The sequence below is a fragment of the Trichechus manatus genome, unplaced genomic scaffold (genome assembly GCF_000243295.1).
Source record: "Trichechus manatus latirostris isolate Lorelei unplaced genomic scaffold, TriManLat1.0 scaffold00028, whole genome shotgun sequence".
NCBI classification, from domain to species: Eukaryota; Metazoa; Chordata; class Mammalia; order Sirenia; family Trichechidae; genus Trichechus; species Trichechus manatus.
In genome coordinates, this window is record NW_004443964.1 from 12,815,973 (window position 1) to 12,834,426 (window position 18,454).

The window sequence follows — 18,454 nt, forward strand, 5'->3', positions numbered from 1 at the left end:
TTTTATGTTCTATTGATGCTACATTTATATTTGGTACTTACATATTTCTAAAGTGGCTTATTTTTTTCAATGTGTTTGTTGTATATTCATCTTATTTCCCTATCAAGAAGTCTATGTGGAATTTTAACAATCTCAGAGGCAAAGAATGATATGTTTTCCTCTCAGATATCTCACAGTGCACCTATTACAGTGCTGTATCAAAAAATACTTGAAAAGTGATTATAAGAGATGAGTGGATCGATGGATGGATAGATGGGTGGATGGATGGATGGATGGATGGATGGATGGATGGATGGATGGATGGATGAAAGAAGAATGGATATATGGGTGGATGAATGGATGGACATAGAGATAAGTTAATAGAAAGGGAGGGAAGGAGGGAAGGAAGAGACAAATCTACCAAAGTCATTTTATCCATCTCCTGCTGTCTAAAAGGGCTGTGCTTTATACCAGAGCTTTTCACATTGTATTGTACTGTTAAAATGAAGATTCAGATTCAACTGGTCTTGGGATCTGCGATTCTGCTTTTTTAACAAGCTCCCAGGTGATGGCCAATACTAGATGCATTTTAATCTATTCTCTAAAATTCTCAGTAAGATAATCCCACAACTTTATATTCAATTTAGGTATAATGTAATATAAAGCCCATGTCTTATTATATCCTCAGCCAAAATAAAGAACAGCTCCTTACATGATGTACTAACTAATCCTGAAGGAAAACCCCTCAGTTCTCTTGCCTGACCCAATTCTACTTCTATCCAAAACAAAACAACAACTGCAAGTAAAAAAGACGAATTTATAAAAGGAGCAGCCAGGGTGGCTCTCTGATGCTTACCTCGATGAATCACAGAGAGCTTACTGTGTAGATGTTCTAATGCCTTAACGATCTGCAAGAGAAACACAAGATAATTTATTTACCCTATCACTGGAAGGAAATTAAATGTTAAGTACATCCAGGTTTACTAGCCTTGGCTTAAGGTCAGAGCGTGGTCTGTTTTCTTAAAGAGTAGCCCTATCAAGGAAAACGCACAGGAAGTTACACAAAGATGAAAGAATGAATATATGGGTGGATAAATGGATGAACTGGACACCATCTGCTGGACAGACTATATCTTATAGTAGAGAGGATGTCTCACTCATCTAGTTTTTCATTTGGCCTCAACTATTTTGTTTTAATTTGGGTGAAAATACACACAGTTATATACCATTTCAACAATTTCTACATGTACAACTCAGTGACATTGATTATATTCTTCAAGTTGTATAAACATTCTTGCCACCCTTCTCCAAATTGTCCCACCACCATTGACTTAAACTCATTGCCCCCTAAGCTTCTTATCTAACCTTCTGATTTGCTATTGTCAATTTGCTCTCACACAGATAATTCTTTAACAGAGTACAATACTCAAGGCAGACATACTTTACTTATTAAGATAAACTATTTTTTGGTTTTAAGAAGACGGGATATTTTTGGTTTAAGGTTTAAAGATTATCTCAGGGTAATAGTTTCGAGGTTTCATCCAGCCTCAGTGGCTCCAGAAAGTCTGGATTCCATGAGAATTTGAAATTCTATTCTGCATTCTTCCCACTTTGGAACAGGATTCTAGCCTCAAGCATTTTTTCCCTCCACTCTTCTGAGCCTCAACAGCCATTAAGATAGCATTCTTTCTTTCCATTTCTTTTTCTTCTGCTTCCTTCTATGGCCATCAACCCGAAGGAAAAAACTAAAACTCTACAAATGAAAATGGGAAGAAACATTTCAGAATACAGACACCAGGGATGGAGTCATCATACTGGATGAACACACTGCTTAGAAGGCATTTAACTTAGCATTCAACAAACCTAGTCAGTGGTGGAATCTTCTACGCAGTGCTTGGAAACAAAAGCATTCATTTATCCATCCACTCATACATTCAACAGACATGTACCGGATAGTAGCTATGGTCTAGACAGTGTTTCTTCATACTGGGAACACAAAGACATATCAGGCCTAGACTTCTCACACTCTCCTTGTAGTAAGTTTCATGATGTACTCACAGAAACTGCTATTTTTCCTAAGATGTCCTCTGGAATTGTTTGGCTTTTATCAATAACTTGCTTGTAGAATTTATCTAGTGATGTATCCATGAGCTCCATGCAGATCCACACATCGCCCTAAAGAACAAGTGGTTGAAGGATTGTTAGCAAGGATGGAAGGGAGAACAAAACAAAGAAAGAAACACTTAACACCTGTCAGGAAGAACCATAATTTCTTGCTTTGAGTTTTTTGGGGAAACGTACAGTCCCCCTTCAAGACAGCAAAGGAATTTATAAACAAGTAACATTATCTCCAAAGAGCAAGCCAGCAGACACCAAAAGAGAACCTGCACGTGATCACCACTCCTCAGTGAAAACAAGGATCTAAATACTAATAGCCACAAGCCGTTACTGTAACTGCTGTCTGCCTGCTCCATGTCTGACCCCTCATTCTCTGAGCACCAGCAATAGTCAATCATGAGGCTGGTTTTAAGACTGAGATGAAGCATCATAATCCATATAAGGGTGGAGTGAAAAACAGAGGCAGAGCAAAGCAATAAAATAAGCCTATATGGTGCATAAGCAGGCTACATGAAGCTTATGTGTCCAAAAGACCGCAATATTTCAGATATTAAGGAATCTATCCAAATCAATCTATAGACAATTGATCAATCTATAGCCAAAAAAAAAAAAAAAAAAAAAACCACACCCATTGCCGTTGAGTCAATTCCAACTCATAGAGACCCTAAAGGACAGAGTAGAACTGCCCCATTGGGTTTTCAAGGAGCAGCTGGTGGGTTCGAACTGCTGAGCTTTTTGGTTAGCAGCCTGAGCTCTTAACCACTACACCACGAGCGCCCCACAATCTACAGGCAGGTCTGCCAAAATAGGCCAACCAAAACAGAAAAAAGAAAGCCTCGGCATTTTTAAAGGGGTTAAACACACCTGAAAATGTCATACTTAAAAGCTGACTTTTGTACCAGGGCATGTAATCATTGCCTAAGACTTAACCCATTGCCATCCAGTCGATTCTGACTCATAGCGACCCCAAAGGACAGAGCAGAACTGCCCCATAGTGTTTTCAAGGCTGTAATCTTTACGGGAGCAAACTGCCAGGTCTTTCTCCTGCAGAGCTGCTGATGGGAGCTCTTAGGTTAGCAGTCGAGCACTTAACCACTGCACCACTCAAGGCTCCTCGCGTAAGACTTACAACCCTCAATATGAGAAATGCCAACAGAGAAGAGTGCCATGAGAGTGGATGGCACTTATGTGATCTAAGAAACCTCTGTTTAAGTTATTGTTCTCCTTGGGCTAAATTGAAGAATCACCTACCTCCCGGAAGAGTGCTCCATAAAAGGTGACAGTAAAAGGGCAGTCCACTGTCCTCATGGAAATATCCAAATCCATCAGTAGCCTTTTCTGCTCTTGGCTATTTACTGTGGCCCGGATCCGCTGAATGAAAATGCATGGAAACATTTGTGGTTACTACTATGAGGATGAGTCAGTTAATAAGGTAGGGACCTTAAGGATGGGCATTCTAAAAATAGTACAGAAATTCACAACACAACTTGTAGCAACAGCCACTCAAATACTCCAAGTGATATGCTATTTGTAGCCAATGAAAAATAAGGAAGACCAGACCATATTCATTTGATTTCCTGACTAATCCCTGGTAGGAAGTAAACAGATAATATATTTTGGAGAGTGGGCAAAATGTTTGATGTTTAGGAATGTCTTTTCCAACTTACAAAAACAGTCTGGTTTGCTTTATTATGTCTGTGCAAGAGCCACAATGTTAATTAGTTTGCTGCTGATCCCGAGCCTTGAGAGACAAAGAGCTAAAAAGCCCCTCTTTGGGAACATGTGATAGTCTTTGGAATAAACAGCAGCTGTAAGAGCGTTGGCACAGCTACAGGAAATAGAATCCAACAGAAATGGAGACCCCACTCATTTCCACCCCAGTGCTTCTGAGAGAAGAGAACCTGCCACACCAGCAAGTGTAGTATTAAAGAAACATGGTTCCATTTCTTATGATTAAGTGACAGAAAATACATAATACCACTTGTTGTTATTGTGTACCATCGAGTCAATTCCAACTCACAACAACTCCATATGACAGAGCAGAACTGCCCTATAGGGTTCCCTAGGCTGTAATCTTTACGGGAAGGAGCCCTGGTGACGCAATAGGTAAGCGCTCAGCTGCTAACCGAAAGATTAGTGGTTTGAACCCGCCAGCGGCTCTGAAGAAGAAAAGACCTGGCCATCTGCTCCCATAAAGATTACAGCGTAGGAAACCCTATGGGGCAGCTCTGCTCTCACCTGGAGTTGCTATGAGTTGAAATTGACTGCACAGCACACAACAACAACCATCTTTACAGGAGCAGACCACCAGGTCTTTTCTCCATGGAGCCGCTAGGTGGGTTTGAACCTCCGACCTTTCAGTTAGCAGCTAAGAACTTAACCATTGAGCCACCAGGGCTTCTTAATATCACTAGACCTTCACGTTTTTTATCTACTTAGCCAAAAATCAGCAGAAGGTCAAACCTCAGTATCTACAAAGTAAGGGAAAGACATCTCCATTCTCCAACAGCAAAAGGGGGTACAAGCCATCTGACCATCCACGTTGCTAACGATGGACCAAATCTATCGGCTGGAGACGTTAATTCTCTAAAGTCCCTCCGGTCTCTACTCAAGAAAAAGGCCATTTGAAAATCCTAAATTTCTTTTAATGGCTCAAAAATTATGCAAATCTACTTGCATGCATTTTACTCTCCTTTTTGCAGAATTGGAGACAGCTCCTCTCTCTCAATTACTGATTTTCAGGGCCAATTCTTTAAAAACAACAGAATACAGAGAAAAAGAGACTTATGAGATATCACAACCAGATGCAGTATGTGAACTTTGGGCGCTGATTTGAACAACCAACAACACAAAAGGCCAGAAAAACAAACAAACAAGCCTCTGATACAATCAAGGAAATTTTAATGTGGACCAGGTAGGTATTTGATAAGGCTAATAAAGTACTGTTAATTCTATTAAACGTTATAACGACTGGCAGTTGTGTGAAAAATTAAAAGTAAGGAGGGTGGGACTTATCAATTAAAAAACAAAAAAAAGTGGCTGCGATTTGTATCAAGGAAGTATTTTCCCACATTTGTGGGAAAACGTTGTTCCATTCAAGGAACCTTTCCTGTTTCACCCCATTAAACACTTTTTGCTTCTATGAAATGGGCCGCTGATTTGCCATTTTCTGTGTAAATCAAGTTTTCTATGATTTGCAAGTAGATGGGTAAACATATACACCACAGATATAAAATGCTGGGGATCGTCAGCTCTACCTTCACCGCCATGATCTGCCCGCTGGGCACGTGCCGCATCTTCTCCACCACACCGTACGCCCCTCGCCCCAGTTCCATTATAGGCTCTAGGTCATCAGCCTTCACCTCAAAGTTCTGCAAGAGAGAAAAGTAATAATGCAATAGGAAAGAGAAAAATTAACTGGACATGGACTGAGCTTTTATCCTCTATTTGGCTTCTCCCGATGTTTTACGGATGATGTTCTGGGCCAGAAGACTTCTGGGATACCAGAGCAGCCACCGAAAGCAAGAAGCTGCAAGAAACTCCTGCAGATGTTGAGGCTCCCACAGCACGCCACCTGCTTGTCACAGGCAACATAAGAGATTCTCAGAATGCCTATCCAACTCCAACTTGGCTTCCAGATTGCTCAGTTTAAGCTATCTACACTGTGGTAATCCATTTTTCTGACTGGTGGCAAATGGATCAATGTTTAGGGTTTTGAGAAACGCCCCCCAAGGACAGACATCCACTCTCCTCAAATATCTACCTTACATCAGGACCAAAATTGCCTGATTTCAAGTCACCATTCAAAATAGGAAGAGCTCCACACAGCTCCACCAGATGCCATGCAGTCAATTCCGACTCATGGCAACCCCATGTGTATCAGAGTAGAAATGTGCTCTGTGAGGTTTTCAATGACTAATTTTTTGGAAGCAGATCGCCACATACCCCTTCCCTTTAAATTCAAACCTGTTTTTGACCCACCACCTGACTGCATGTTACAGAAAATATATTTTTCCATTGGTCATTCAGAAAGCATGCATGTAAAACTGCCAAGGTATTAATTGGTAGATTTGATTTTGCTCACCTGATTTCCAATAGAAATGCAAGCCTTGGAGTCTAAATCTCGAGGTGGCCTAAGAAAGAGAACAGGACAAAGAAAAAACATGAGGTGTTTAGTCAAAGGTGTCCTTCCCCAGATCATATGTGACTGGAGAGAGTCTTCCTTAGTAACGAGGTTCCATGAGTAAAATAAAGCAGAATGTCAGTGGGATTTGGAATAAAATACATTTGGGTTTAAGGTCTGCTATCACGTAACAGCAATATGAGCTCAGATAAGCTAATCTCTGAGTTTCCATTTCTTCAGTACTGTGGGGGTACCAATACACCTACCTGGTGGGGTATCAGTGAGTATGAAGCGAGATATTCCAAGTAAAATGGGTGAGAAGAATGCTTAACATAAATACCCAGTAAATATGAATCATATATACAGAATTATATAGGTAATTATAATATAATAGTCAACTTCAAACTTGAAGCACTGATATGCTCAATTATTCCACCTTTTTTTCACAATTGTTTTAAAAAGGATCAATAGTTGGCATATGGTTTTGTTAACTCACAAAATTCATACAACATAGGAATTCCAAATCTAGTCTCTTCTTTTATAGATGGAAGAAAAGGTCCAGAGAGGTGAAGTGACTTGCCCAAGGTCACATGACTAAACCCAGGTTTCCTGACTTCCAGGTGAGCATACTTTCTACACCACGATGCTATCTAATCGAGTCCAGAGGTACTTCTTCAGTACATAATTCCCAGGGGTCTTCCTAGGAGTGAGAGGTTTGCTGATTATATGTCTCCGTCAGAGAGATCACGGTCATCTCACGTGAATTTATCTGTACTATTTTAATACTATCTTAGGTTATATCAATCCACTTAGATAAAGACGTTTGGTTTTGACAGTACATCTTACAAACGAGTTGCTGTGAAGTTGACTACAACTCTTGGCAACCCCGCGTGTGTAGCGGTAGAACTGTGCTCCATAGGATTTTCAATGGCTGATTTTTCAGAAATAGATCTCCAGGCCTTTCTGCCAAGACACCTCTGGGTGGCCTCGAACCACCACCTTTCATTTAACAGCCAAGCGCTTAACTGTTTGCACCATCCAGGGACTCCATACATCTAGCTAAGAGCCTAGAAAAGTATTTTCTTGAAATAAACGCAGCAAAAGGATCATGATAAAAGTAATAAACGCTAATAAACATCCCATAAGTATGACTGAACAAACAGCCGCAAGCAGAGGCTAAAGCTCAAAGCCTCCCAGCGCTACAGAGCACAGGATCGCCCGAAGTGAGGACTCAGGTCTCCTCGGAGAGATGTTCCACGCCAGAATTGTCTTGAAAAAACTCAAAGGAAATGGAAGGAAGAAAGACAGGGAGGGAGGGAAGAAGGGAGGAAGGAAGGAAGGAAGGAAGGAAGAAGGGAAGGGAAGGAAAGAAGGGAGGGAGGAAGGAATCCTTTGCCAATGACATTTTTCCCAACCTTGATGTGTTCTGGTTCTACCTCTTCTGCCAAAACTAAATAAATAAATTAAATAATAAGAAAGAAGTAGGAACATAAACACAGATATAAAAATGAATCTAAGATTTTAATAGCAAACCTGCTCTCACCTCAAAATCCCTTTGATGTGGAGAGAACACTTGGGGAGTCTTTCTATACTAACTGAAAACTGGGGACTAGGAGGGAAAGACACACACACACACATACACACATACACGGCACATACACACACACTAGGCAGTGATGGTTTTACGTATCCCGTGTTTCTGAGCAGGAAATTATCCGTCAGGGAAGCTTTCCAGAGGAATCCAATTTCCAAAATCCTAATTTCTCATTCTTAAAATTCTGAAAGCTATTTTTCTTTAGCTGTGACCGTAAGTTTGTACTAGTTGCAATGGAACGTCAAGACAAAGACAAACATTATTTGAAACATGTGACTAATAGAAATAATTAAAAATAATTCTTCACAATTATTTAGCAGCCTTCCTTTTACAAATATGTGGCAACAGGAAGGTCACTCATTACTTGGGGCTACCTCTGTTTTCTTGCTCATCCTTCGAAGGCATTGGAAAAGCCCTCTTCAGGTCTAATATTATTCTATACAAGGGGTCGGCATAAATTGCAGCCTGTGGCTGAGCTAAGAGCGATTTTTACAAGTTTAAAGGGCTGTAAAAAACATGCAACAAAGAATATGTGTCAGAGGCCACTGTGGTCCATGCAGCCTAAAATACTCACTATCTGGCCTTTTACAAAGAGGTATGCTGACCCCAGTTCTATACTAACCTTGCATTATAAAACCAGTTGCCATTGAGTCGACTCTGACTCATGGTGATCCCATGTGTGTAAGAGTAGAACTGTGCTCCGTAGGATTTTCAATGGCTGATTTTTCAGAAGTAGATCACCAGGCCTCTCTTCCTAGGTACCTCTGGGTGGACTTGAAATGCCAACCTTTGGGTTAGCAGTCAAGAGCATTAACCGTTTGCACCACCTGGAACTCCAACTTTGCGTTATAACTATACCTCGTAGGAAGGTATCATTCCATTTTCCAGACTGAGAGAAATGAGGCCCAGAAAAGTTTGATGATTTGCTGAAGCCACAGTCCCATCAACAGAACTGAGAATAAAACTCAGGTCACCTGAATGTCAATCTTACCTAAGAGGGAAGGAAATGTCGTGAGGACTGGACTAAGTGTTTTACCTGCATCTCATTTAATACCCCCTTCTCCTGCAAAAACAAAAACAGAAAACTCCCAAAACCATGGGTATCAATATTCCTATGTTCCAGATGAGACACCATTAGTTTAGAGTTTAATAAACTTGCTTCCAGTTTAAAAGCTGGCAAGTGGTGAAGCTACAATTCTAGCCCAAGTCTGATTGAATCCAAATAATTTTCTCCCAACACCCTCCTCTTCCTCTAAAGAAAATGATCAACCCAACCAAGCCTCAAGCCTTCGGGCTCATCAAGTCAACCAAAAGCATCAGCAATGGGGCTAAGACTGACAGCTCAGATTGGATTAGTTGATACTGTATTCTGTCCAGGGCCAGGCATAGTAGTTTGTCTGGGGCATTGAGACTGTGCAGGAGGTTTACACTGTAGGAGGGCGTTCTCTGTCATTTATTCAGTATTTTAGTCCTCCGGGAAAAGAACCAAGCTTACTATAAAGCCCTTTCCCTGGAAGGCCGAAAGTATTCAAAAGGTCACCTAGTGTTTGTTTTTTATATGAACAACTAGCCTTCTGCTTATTATAACAATTACTTATTTATAATACTATATGAGTAACCAGTTCACTGGTTGTTTATTTTAATAACTATTTTTTTATTCAACAATATGTCTTAAGCACCTACTTGGGTGAGAGAGGAGTCCCTGGGTGGTGCAAACAGTTAACATGCTCAGCTGCTAACCAAAAAGTTGGAGGTCCAAGTCCACCCAAAGGCACCTTGAAAGAAAGGCCTGGCAATCTGCTGAAAAATTCAGTCCTTGAAAACCCTATGGAACACAGTTCTACTCTGACACATATGAGGTTGCCATGAGTTAAAGTCAATTCGATGGCAACTGATTTGGTTTTTTTTTGCTTATTTTGAGTGACAGGGTATATATATATATATATAGACCCTTTACATAAAATATCACCTTTAATTTTCAAAAGTCTTAGAGGTATTATTATTTCTATTTTAATGTGAAGAATTGACATTGAAAGAAACTAAATAATTGAAAGTCATTCAAAGAGAAGTGAGACTGAAACTCAGAGCCACACCATGAAGGCTTCTCACCTACAGAGGTGAAGGTTCCTGCCTCTCATTTCACTAGCCATGGACTGTCTGGCCCTAGCATCTATCAGCCTTACACAGTTAAGAGGACAGACGTGTAGTCAGACAGCCCTGGGTTTATATACCAGCTCTTCCACTTAGAAGCTGAGCAGTAATCATAACAACACTCGGAGCTACTCTTCACTGAGCAATTAAAATGTTCCAGGCACTATGCTTGACACTTAACATATGTTACAACATCGAATCCTTATAACAACCACTGTTGTTTATTCCCATTCTTCAGAAGGGGAAATTAAGGCTTAGTAGAGTTTAGGTAATTTGCTTAAGGTTTTCAGCTAGTGAAGTATAGATCCCAAATATGAACCCAGGCATTCTGGCTCCAGAGTCTGGACTCCTATCCACCAAGCTAGGTTCAACTGCTTTGGGCAAGGCAGCTGACCCTTTTACAGCTCCACTTTCTTCTAAAGCAAGAATATATGATAATAACTGCCGCCTGACTTTCCTGTGAGGGTTAGATGAAATAATACTGACTAGCACAGGATCGCTTTAGAATTAGTGCCAATCAAGTGACAGGAGAGCTCAAAGACACACTGGCAAGGAAAGCACTCAAGCAGAGGGACCACACACACTGAACGAAGGAGAACGGAGCTTTGTCCTGGGCTATTTATTTTCGTGTAATACGGCAGACAGAGAGGCAGGCTATGAATGGTAAGAATCAGAAAGCCACCCTCAAAAAAGTTGCCAAGAAAAATGCAGAAAGTGGAAGCTACTTCTTCAGGAACACAAATTTAAGCCTTTAAAATAATAGCATTAAGCCCTTCCCTGAGCTGAAACTGTATAGTTACAATAATGAAGAGCAATAATAACGCTCTTGGCTTCGCACAGTGAAGCCCAAAAGTATATTCAAGTAAATTCTACTGCACAAGGGAAAGACAAAACATAACCACTTTTATCCTTGCATGGGCTTCTAGTAATTTACTCACAACAAAGAGGGATTAAAAGGTGGCTTTTATCAAGTTCATAAAAAACAGAAAATTAGTATACATTGGAAAAAGCAAAGAATAAAAAGGTAAAGGGAAGGGATATAAAACAGCTGGGAGGTTGATATAAAAATATATCCCAGAAGAAATAATAAAGAGCAGAAATCAATGAAATTGCAAACAGGAAAACAATAAAGAACAAAAGTTTAGTTTCTTAAAAAAAAATCAATAAAATTGATAAACCTCTAGCAAGATTGACAGAGATAGAAAGAAGATACGAATTACCAATATCAAGAATATAACAGGATATCACAACAGATCCTGTAATCATTAAAACAATAATAAAGAGATACTATGAACAACTTTACTCTCATAAATTCAACAACTTAGAAGAAATGGGCCAATTCCTCCAAAACTTCAAACTATTAAAACTCAGCCGAGATGAAACAGATCTTCTGAATAGTCCTATAAGTATTAAACTATTAAAACTATTAACTTTTAACAAATAGAATTTGTAATTAAAAAGCTTCCAAAAAAGAAATATCTAGTTCCAGATGGTTTCACTGGAGAATTTTAGCAACATTCAGAAAAGAATTAACACCAACATAATACACTCTCTGGAGTCCTGGTGGCACAGTGGTTAAGAACTCAGTTGCTAACCAAAAAAGTCAGCAGTTCAAATCTACCAGCTGCTCTTTGGAAACCCCTATGGGGCAGTTCTACGCTGTCCTATAGGATCGCTATGAGTCAGAATCAACTCGACAGCAACAGATTTGGTTTTTTAGTTTTATACACTCTCTATCAGAAAACAGAAGAATAAGGAACACTTTCAAACTCATTTTGAGGCCAGTATTATAACCGAAATCAGGAAACACGCACACAGAAAACCCACTATAGACCAACATCTCTCAGGAACTTAGACAAAAAATCTTCAACAAAATTTTAGACAGCTGAATCCAACAATATATAAAAACATATATATACCACAATTAAGTGGCATTTATTCCAGGTATGCAAGGCTAGGTTCAATATTCAAACATTAATCAGTGTAATCTACCATATCGACAGGAAAAAGAAGAAAAAATCTTATGATCATTATCAATTGATGCAGAAAAGCATTTGACAAAATTCAACACCCATGCCTGATAAAAACTCTCAGTACACCAGAAACAGAGAGGAACTTATTCAATCTCATAAACAGCATCCACAAAAAACCTATAGCTAACATCATACTGAATCGGCTCGATGGGAGCTGGATTAGATTTTGGTTTACCGTCATACTTGGTGATGAAAGACTGGATGCTCTTCTCTAAGACTGGGAACAAGGCAAGGACACCCGCTCTGAGCCATCTTATTTAACATAGTCATGCACATATCAACCATCACGGTAAGGCAATAAAAAAAATTTAAAGGAATAAAGATTGAAGAGGAAGAAATAAAACTATCTATTTGCTGATGGCATGTCTATGTAGAAAATACCAAGTAATCTACAAAAAGCTCCCAAAAATAAGTGTGTTCAGTAAGTTAGTAGGAGTAGCCCTCCACTCCACTCTGCCCTTGGGGATTCTTCTAATTTTTTATATCGCTGCAGAGAATGCAATGACCAATGACCTTAACGATGTCGTACAATAAATATGATTGTTTTTACTAGCACTTTTCGGAGAGGGCAGATATGGTTAAGGTCAAAAACCTTTACAAAGAGGTACTTTTGTAGAGATGAGCAAAAGCCCCAAACTGGCTTGCACTGGGATGGTCTCTCTTTGGACTTCCTATGTCTCTCTGGTACTTCTATTGTGATTCGTTTCCTGGAATTTCCATTCCTCCTATGCAGGTGCTTTGGTAAGTGGTCTTACCTCCAGCTGGACAGGAAGCACTCTCCCTACCCTACAGAAAGACAAGGAAACAAGAGGGAGGCTCACTGGGAGCATATCCTGCTTCATCAGGACTTGAACTCAGTTAGGGATTTGAGCCAAAGCCTCAGCTATAAAGACGGTTTCCTTTACCTCATTTTGTCCTCTGTTTATACAACTCTCAAGGGCAGGATGTAGGTGCTAGGATGCTGGGTCTTCACCAAATACTACCTTTTATGTCACCCTAAGAGTTACAGTAGTGGCTTTCAGGGATTTGTTTGTTTGCTCAAATCTACAGGGGAAAGGTAAGAGAGTCTACACCCTCAGACCTATCTTGAGTTACACAGGACCCCATAGGCCAAATGCATTTCAGTTCTCACCCAACCGATAATTTGAAACATCGAGTCCAAAGTTACCTATTCGATATAGACTGATTGAGTGATTACCTCAGGTCTCAAAACACTGAGCAAACGGCTTCTGCCCCATAAAGAGCTCTTTTTCTAACAGCTATTTCCAAAGCCAGGGCATTGCTCATCAATCCAATAATGAACCCTCCTTCCCTAAAAATCTGTAAGGTACAAGTATTGGAATGAAGATGATGATCTTGCCAACTTACGTGGAACTGGTCTGAGGTTGTTCAAATGCTTCTTTCGGGATCTTAAGGCCAGGGTTTCGCTTTTTGCCTATGAGGAAAGACACAAGGAAAAAGTTTTAAGATCTAATTCACAGCAGGACAGCAGGGTAGAGGCGGCAGTGAGGGGAAAGGGCTGATCTGGGCATGTAGCTCTTATCTCCCCATTCAGAATTCTACTTCCTACCCAGGAAGTCTGGAAGTGACAGCATCCAAGTACCAGGCAGAGCAGAGCTTTCCAAATGCAGACTAGAATCATTGATGAGGATATTGACTAGTCCAGGGTGATAATGTCAGTGTAAGAACACCGAGTCTCTTTTCCTGGGAAGACCTGCCGTTTGCTACCTGCTAGGAGTTTTGTCCCTCTGTTTTTTGGTGGTGATGGTAGATGGTGGTGGTTATAGTTTATCTGGGGCCCTGGCGGTGTAGTGGTTAAGAGCTTGGCTGCTAACGAAAAGGTCAGCAGTTCGAATCCACCAGCCACTCCTTGGAAACCCTATGGGGCAGTTCTACTCTGTCCTACAGGGTTGCTATGAGTAGGAATCGACTTGATGGCAAGGGGTTTATAGTTATCTATTTATCTTTTCTTTTCAATGTCAATAAAATGTTTGTCATTAGTTGCTGAAGAGTCACTTGCAAATCAAAGCAACCTTATGTACAAAAGACCAAAGTGTTGCTTGCTCCTTCACCATTTTCATGAGTCCACTGTTAAGGCTATTGCGTAGTGCCTTCCAAACTAGCGGGCTCATCTTCCAGCACTATATTGGACGATATTCTGTTGTGATCCATAAAGTTTTCATTGGCTAATTTTCAGAAGTAGATCAGCGGGCCTTGCTTCCTACTCTGTCTTAGTCTGGAAGTTCTGCTAGAACTTTTCCATCATGGGTGACCCTGCTAATATTTGAAATAGTGGAGGCAAAGCTTCCAGCATCACAGCAACACACAAGCCATCACAGTCTGACAAACTGGCAGATGGATGGTGGCAAGTAAATGTAGTTCCCCTTATCACAATGTTTTACAGCTTTTTTTGTTTGTTTGTTTTGTTTTGTTTTTTTAAATTGATCTGTGAACAACTGCAGAGTTAACCATGCAGGTAAAATAAAAAATAATAATAATAATTTTAAAAAATTTAAAAAAAAATTGTGTATTGTCCTATGCTCCCCACCCCACATCTACCTGCTATAAGTTGAAAATCTCAGAGAAGGATACCAAAAAAAAAAAAAAAAAGCCTGCTGCTGTTGAGTTGATTCTGACTCATAGTGTCCTTGTATGACAGAGTAGAACTGCCTCATAGGGTTTCCAAGGTTGAAATCTTTATGGAAGTAGACTAGCTCATTTTTCTCCCATGGAGCAGCTGGTAGGTTCGAACCGCCGACCTTTCAGTTAGCAGCTGGGTGCTTAACCACTCCACCACAAGGGCTCCTTCAGAGAAGAATAAGGTGATATTTATTTACAGTTTCCCTGTTCCAAAAAGGATTACGATAACAGATGGGCTCATACAAAGAGGTTATCACTTCTTTTTAGGCCAGATGGGAACACAGCCCAGATGTGTTCATCCCTGGGCTGAAACCACAAGAGAGCTTGGCTCAAATACTTTTGTTGATGAGTAAAAAAGAACAGACCGAGAAATACCAGCTCAGGAAACAGATCAAAGAAAACAGTCTTATAGGGCCCAAGATTCTCGTCATCTGTGGCGGTCCTATTTCTCCGTGCTTGGCCAAACCCAAAAAAACAAACCCATTGTTGTTGAGTTGATTCCGATTCATAGTGACCCTACAGGACAGAGTAGAACTGCCCATAGGATTTCCAAGGAGGGCTTAACCACTGCAACTCCTTCTATCTTGTCAGGGGAAGCCAAAGCAGAGCTGGATCGAATGGCAAGTGTTCCACTTTCTCTCTCAACTCTTCTCTACATTGTAGGTGAGCATTTCAGAGCTGACACAAGCCTTGGATAAGGGCCTGATAGGGATTCTGAAGCTACTCTAACCTCCTTGCAGGAAAATTACATCCAAAGACTTCAGTGGCTTGCTCAACATCCAGAGCAATGACCCAGTCAGAACCAGAATCCAGGTCTCCTGACACCTAGGCCAGAGCTCCTTCCACGATTCCACAAAGTAAGAAGTTTAGAGCTGACCAGAGAGAGTGGGGTGGGGGAGTATGGGATTCTGAGTTAAAAAAAAAAAGGAGTTTACACGCTAGTTCTTCCACTCACCAAGTGACCTCTACAGTCACTTTTCATCTGACTCTCAGTTTCTTCAAGTATAAAAATGGGGATGTAACATCAAAACCCACCTCATCAGACTGACGTGAGAATCAAGTGATGAAAAGGCGCTGAGATACTTAAGGAGCTATTCATTATAATCATGTAGAGAAACAATCTCTACAGTCTCATGTAAAAAATTTGTAAGTCATTTAGGAAATTCATGGACAGACTCGATCATATTATAACCCAATATAATGTATAACTGAGTCTTTTTTTTTTTCTATTCCTTAAAAATCCAAAACCAATCTAGATCAATTCTGCCAAGCTGCGCAGACCGAGGACAAATAGGCTTGGCAGTAATCAGCACAGTGAGAGTCTTTCAGAAACACCTTTGTGATAACAGGTTTTCACAGCTCTCTATTCATCTGGCTCATCTCTACAACATTGCTACGAGTCGGAACCAACTCGATGGCAGTGGGTTTGGTTGTTTGGTTATAGGTTTTATATTAAATATATCACGGACTGACAGAAAAATAAATCTGTCTTGGAAGAAGCACGGCCAGAATGTTCCTCAGAAGTGAAGATGGCGATGCTTTGTCTCAGGTACTTTGTACTATCAGGAGGGACCAGTTCCTGGAGAAGGACATCATGCTTGGTAAAATAGAGGGTGAAAAAAAGTGAGGAAGACCCTCAACAAGATGGATTGACACAGTGGCTGCAATGCTGGGCTCATGGCAATGATTGTGAGGATGGCACAGGACTGGGCAGTGCTTCATTCTGTTGTACATAAGGTTGCTATGAGGCAGAACCAACTCGACGGCACCTAACAAGAACGTAGGTTTCATAGGAGCCCTGGTGGCACAGTAGTTAAGAGCTCGGCTGCTCACCAAAGGTTGGTGGTTGAACCCACCAGCCGCTCTGCAGGAGAAAGATGTAGCAGTCGGCTTCCATAACGATTACCAAAATCCATTGCTGTTGACCCGCATTCTGACCCATAGCAACCCTACAGAACAGAGTTGGCCATGCGGGTTTCCAAGGCTGCAAATCTTTATGGAAGCAGACTGCCAGATCTTTCTCCCTTGGAGCTCTTGGTCGATTTGAACTGCCAACCTTCCGGTTAGCAGCCAAGCGCTTAACCACTTTGCCACCAGGGCTCCTTTTCCGTAAAGATGACAGCCTTGGATATCCTACCAGGCAGGTCTACTCTGTCCTATAGGGTCACTATGAATCAGAATCAATTTGACAGCAATGGGTATAGGTTTTACGAAGGCATTGGTGGTTCAGTGGTAGAATTTTTCACCTATGCAGGAGACTGGGTTCGATTCCCAACCAATGCACCTCATGCGCAGTCATCACCCATCTGTTATTGGAAGCTTGTGTGTTACTATGATGCTGAATCGGTTTCAGCAGAGCTTCCACACTAAGATGGACTAGGAAGAAAGGCCTCGTGATCTACTTCCCAAAAAATAAGCCATTGAAAACCCTATGAATCACAGTGGTCTGATCCCATTGTGTTTGGGGTCACCATGAGTCGGGGGCTGACTCAGTGCTAACAACAATAGGTTTATAAGATTCAGAATGTTCACTTTCCTGTTCCTGGAGATCAGATGACCTTTTATTACATGTTACTAAATTAGTCATTGACAACATATACAGCTTTACTTTTTGCCAGGGACTACGCTAGGTGCTAAGGAGGCCTGGTAGCACAATGGGTAAGCACTCGGCTGCTAACTGAAAGATTGGTGGCTTGAACCCACCAGTGGCTCCATGGAGAAAAGACCTGGCGATCTGCTTCCATAAAGATTACAGCCTAGGAAACCGTACGGGGCAGTTCTACTCTCTCATATAGTTGCCATGAGTCAGAATTGACTCAACGGCAAACAACAACGTGCGAGGCACTGGATCCAATCACGAGAATCCGATGAGACCCTAATTCCTTATGGCCTAATTCCAACAATTCCCTTTCATGGGCCTCAGTCAAATAAATACTGACAGCTATTTTAAATGAGATACTCTGGTGAGTAATGAATGACAAGTTCAATATGTCCAGATAACTGCATATGTATTCCAGCGCAAGTGACATATGAATTACAGAAACACAAATAATTCAGAGGTCTCCCTACACACAGAACCCGAGAGCTCCCTCAGACTAAACAAAGTAAAACTAAAGGAAAAGATAGTTTGCCCGTGAAAAGGGCTCCCCAGTTACCATGTAAACAAACCAGATGCAGAAGTTACTCTGAATTTCGTACATCTCTCTCTTCTTCATCTCTAATGCAGCTATCTCGTATGAGACAGAGGTAGCAGAACTATTTCCTGAGAAAACTTCCTTTGATAAACTTTAACCAGAAATTAGTTATTATACTGTAACTCAACAAATCATCAAAACATCTACACAAAGAAATAGTAAGAGAGAGAGAGATCTTGACACAGTGATTTACAATAATAACGATAATCGAAACAGCAATAAAGCTTTCTTGATGTGGGAAAAGAAGGCCTCTGATTCTCTCTGATCCCAACTTTATGCCCCAATCACTTCACCACTTCTACATCACTTTTGCCCTGAAGTTGCTGCCGGCTCGATAAAATCACCAGCCTCCTGTCTCCAGGCGCTAAAACCCAAAAACCAAACCCACCGCCGTCGAGACCAATAGAACAGAGCAAAACCACCCCATAGAGATCCCAAGGAGCACCTGGTGGACTCGAACTGCCGACCGTTTGGTTAGCAGCCATAGATAGCTCTTAACCACCACACCACCAGGGTTTCCCTCCAGATGCTAGCCCCCTGATTATATACAAGTTGGAGATTTGCATGGTCTTCCAACAAAGTTGTCTTAAATCTAATATTTCAAAGCATACCAATTCCTCGC

General features: G+C 40.9%; 1 protein-coding gene across 3 annotated transcripts in view; it reads right to left on the reverse strand.

Moving 5' to 3' along the window:
* MAP2K6 (mitogen-activated protein kinase kinase 6) overlaps positions 1–18,454 on the reverse strand; it is a 115,795-nt gene that overhangs the window by 22,593 nt on the left and 74,748 nt on the right. For all 3 annotated transcript variants that reach the window (XM_023729280.1, XM_023729278.1, XM_023729279.1), the window contains exons 2-7: positions 13,367–13,433; positions 6,182–6,230; positions 5,355–5,468; positions 3,349–3,468; positions 2,038–2,154; positions 836–887 (exon numbers count right to left, since the gene is read on the reverse strand). In XM_023729280.1, the coding sequence (XP_023585048.1) occupies positions 836–887; positions 2,038–2,154; positions 3,349–3,468; positions 5,355–5,468; positions 6,182–6,230; positions 13,367–13,433 (519 nt within the window). The remainder of the gene's footprint in view (positions 1–835; positions 888–2,037; positions 2,155–3,348; positions 3,469–5,354; positions 5,469–6,181; positions 6,231–13,366; positions 13,434–18,454) is intronic.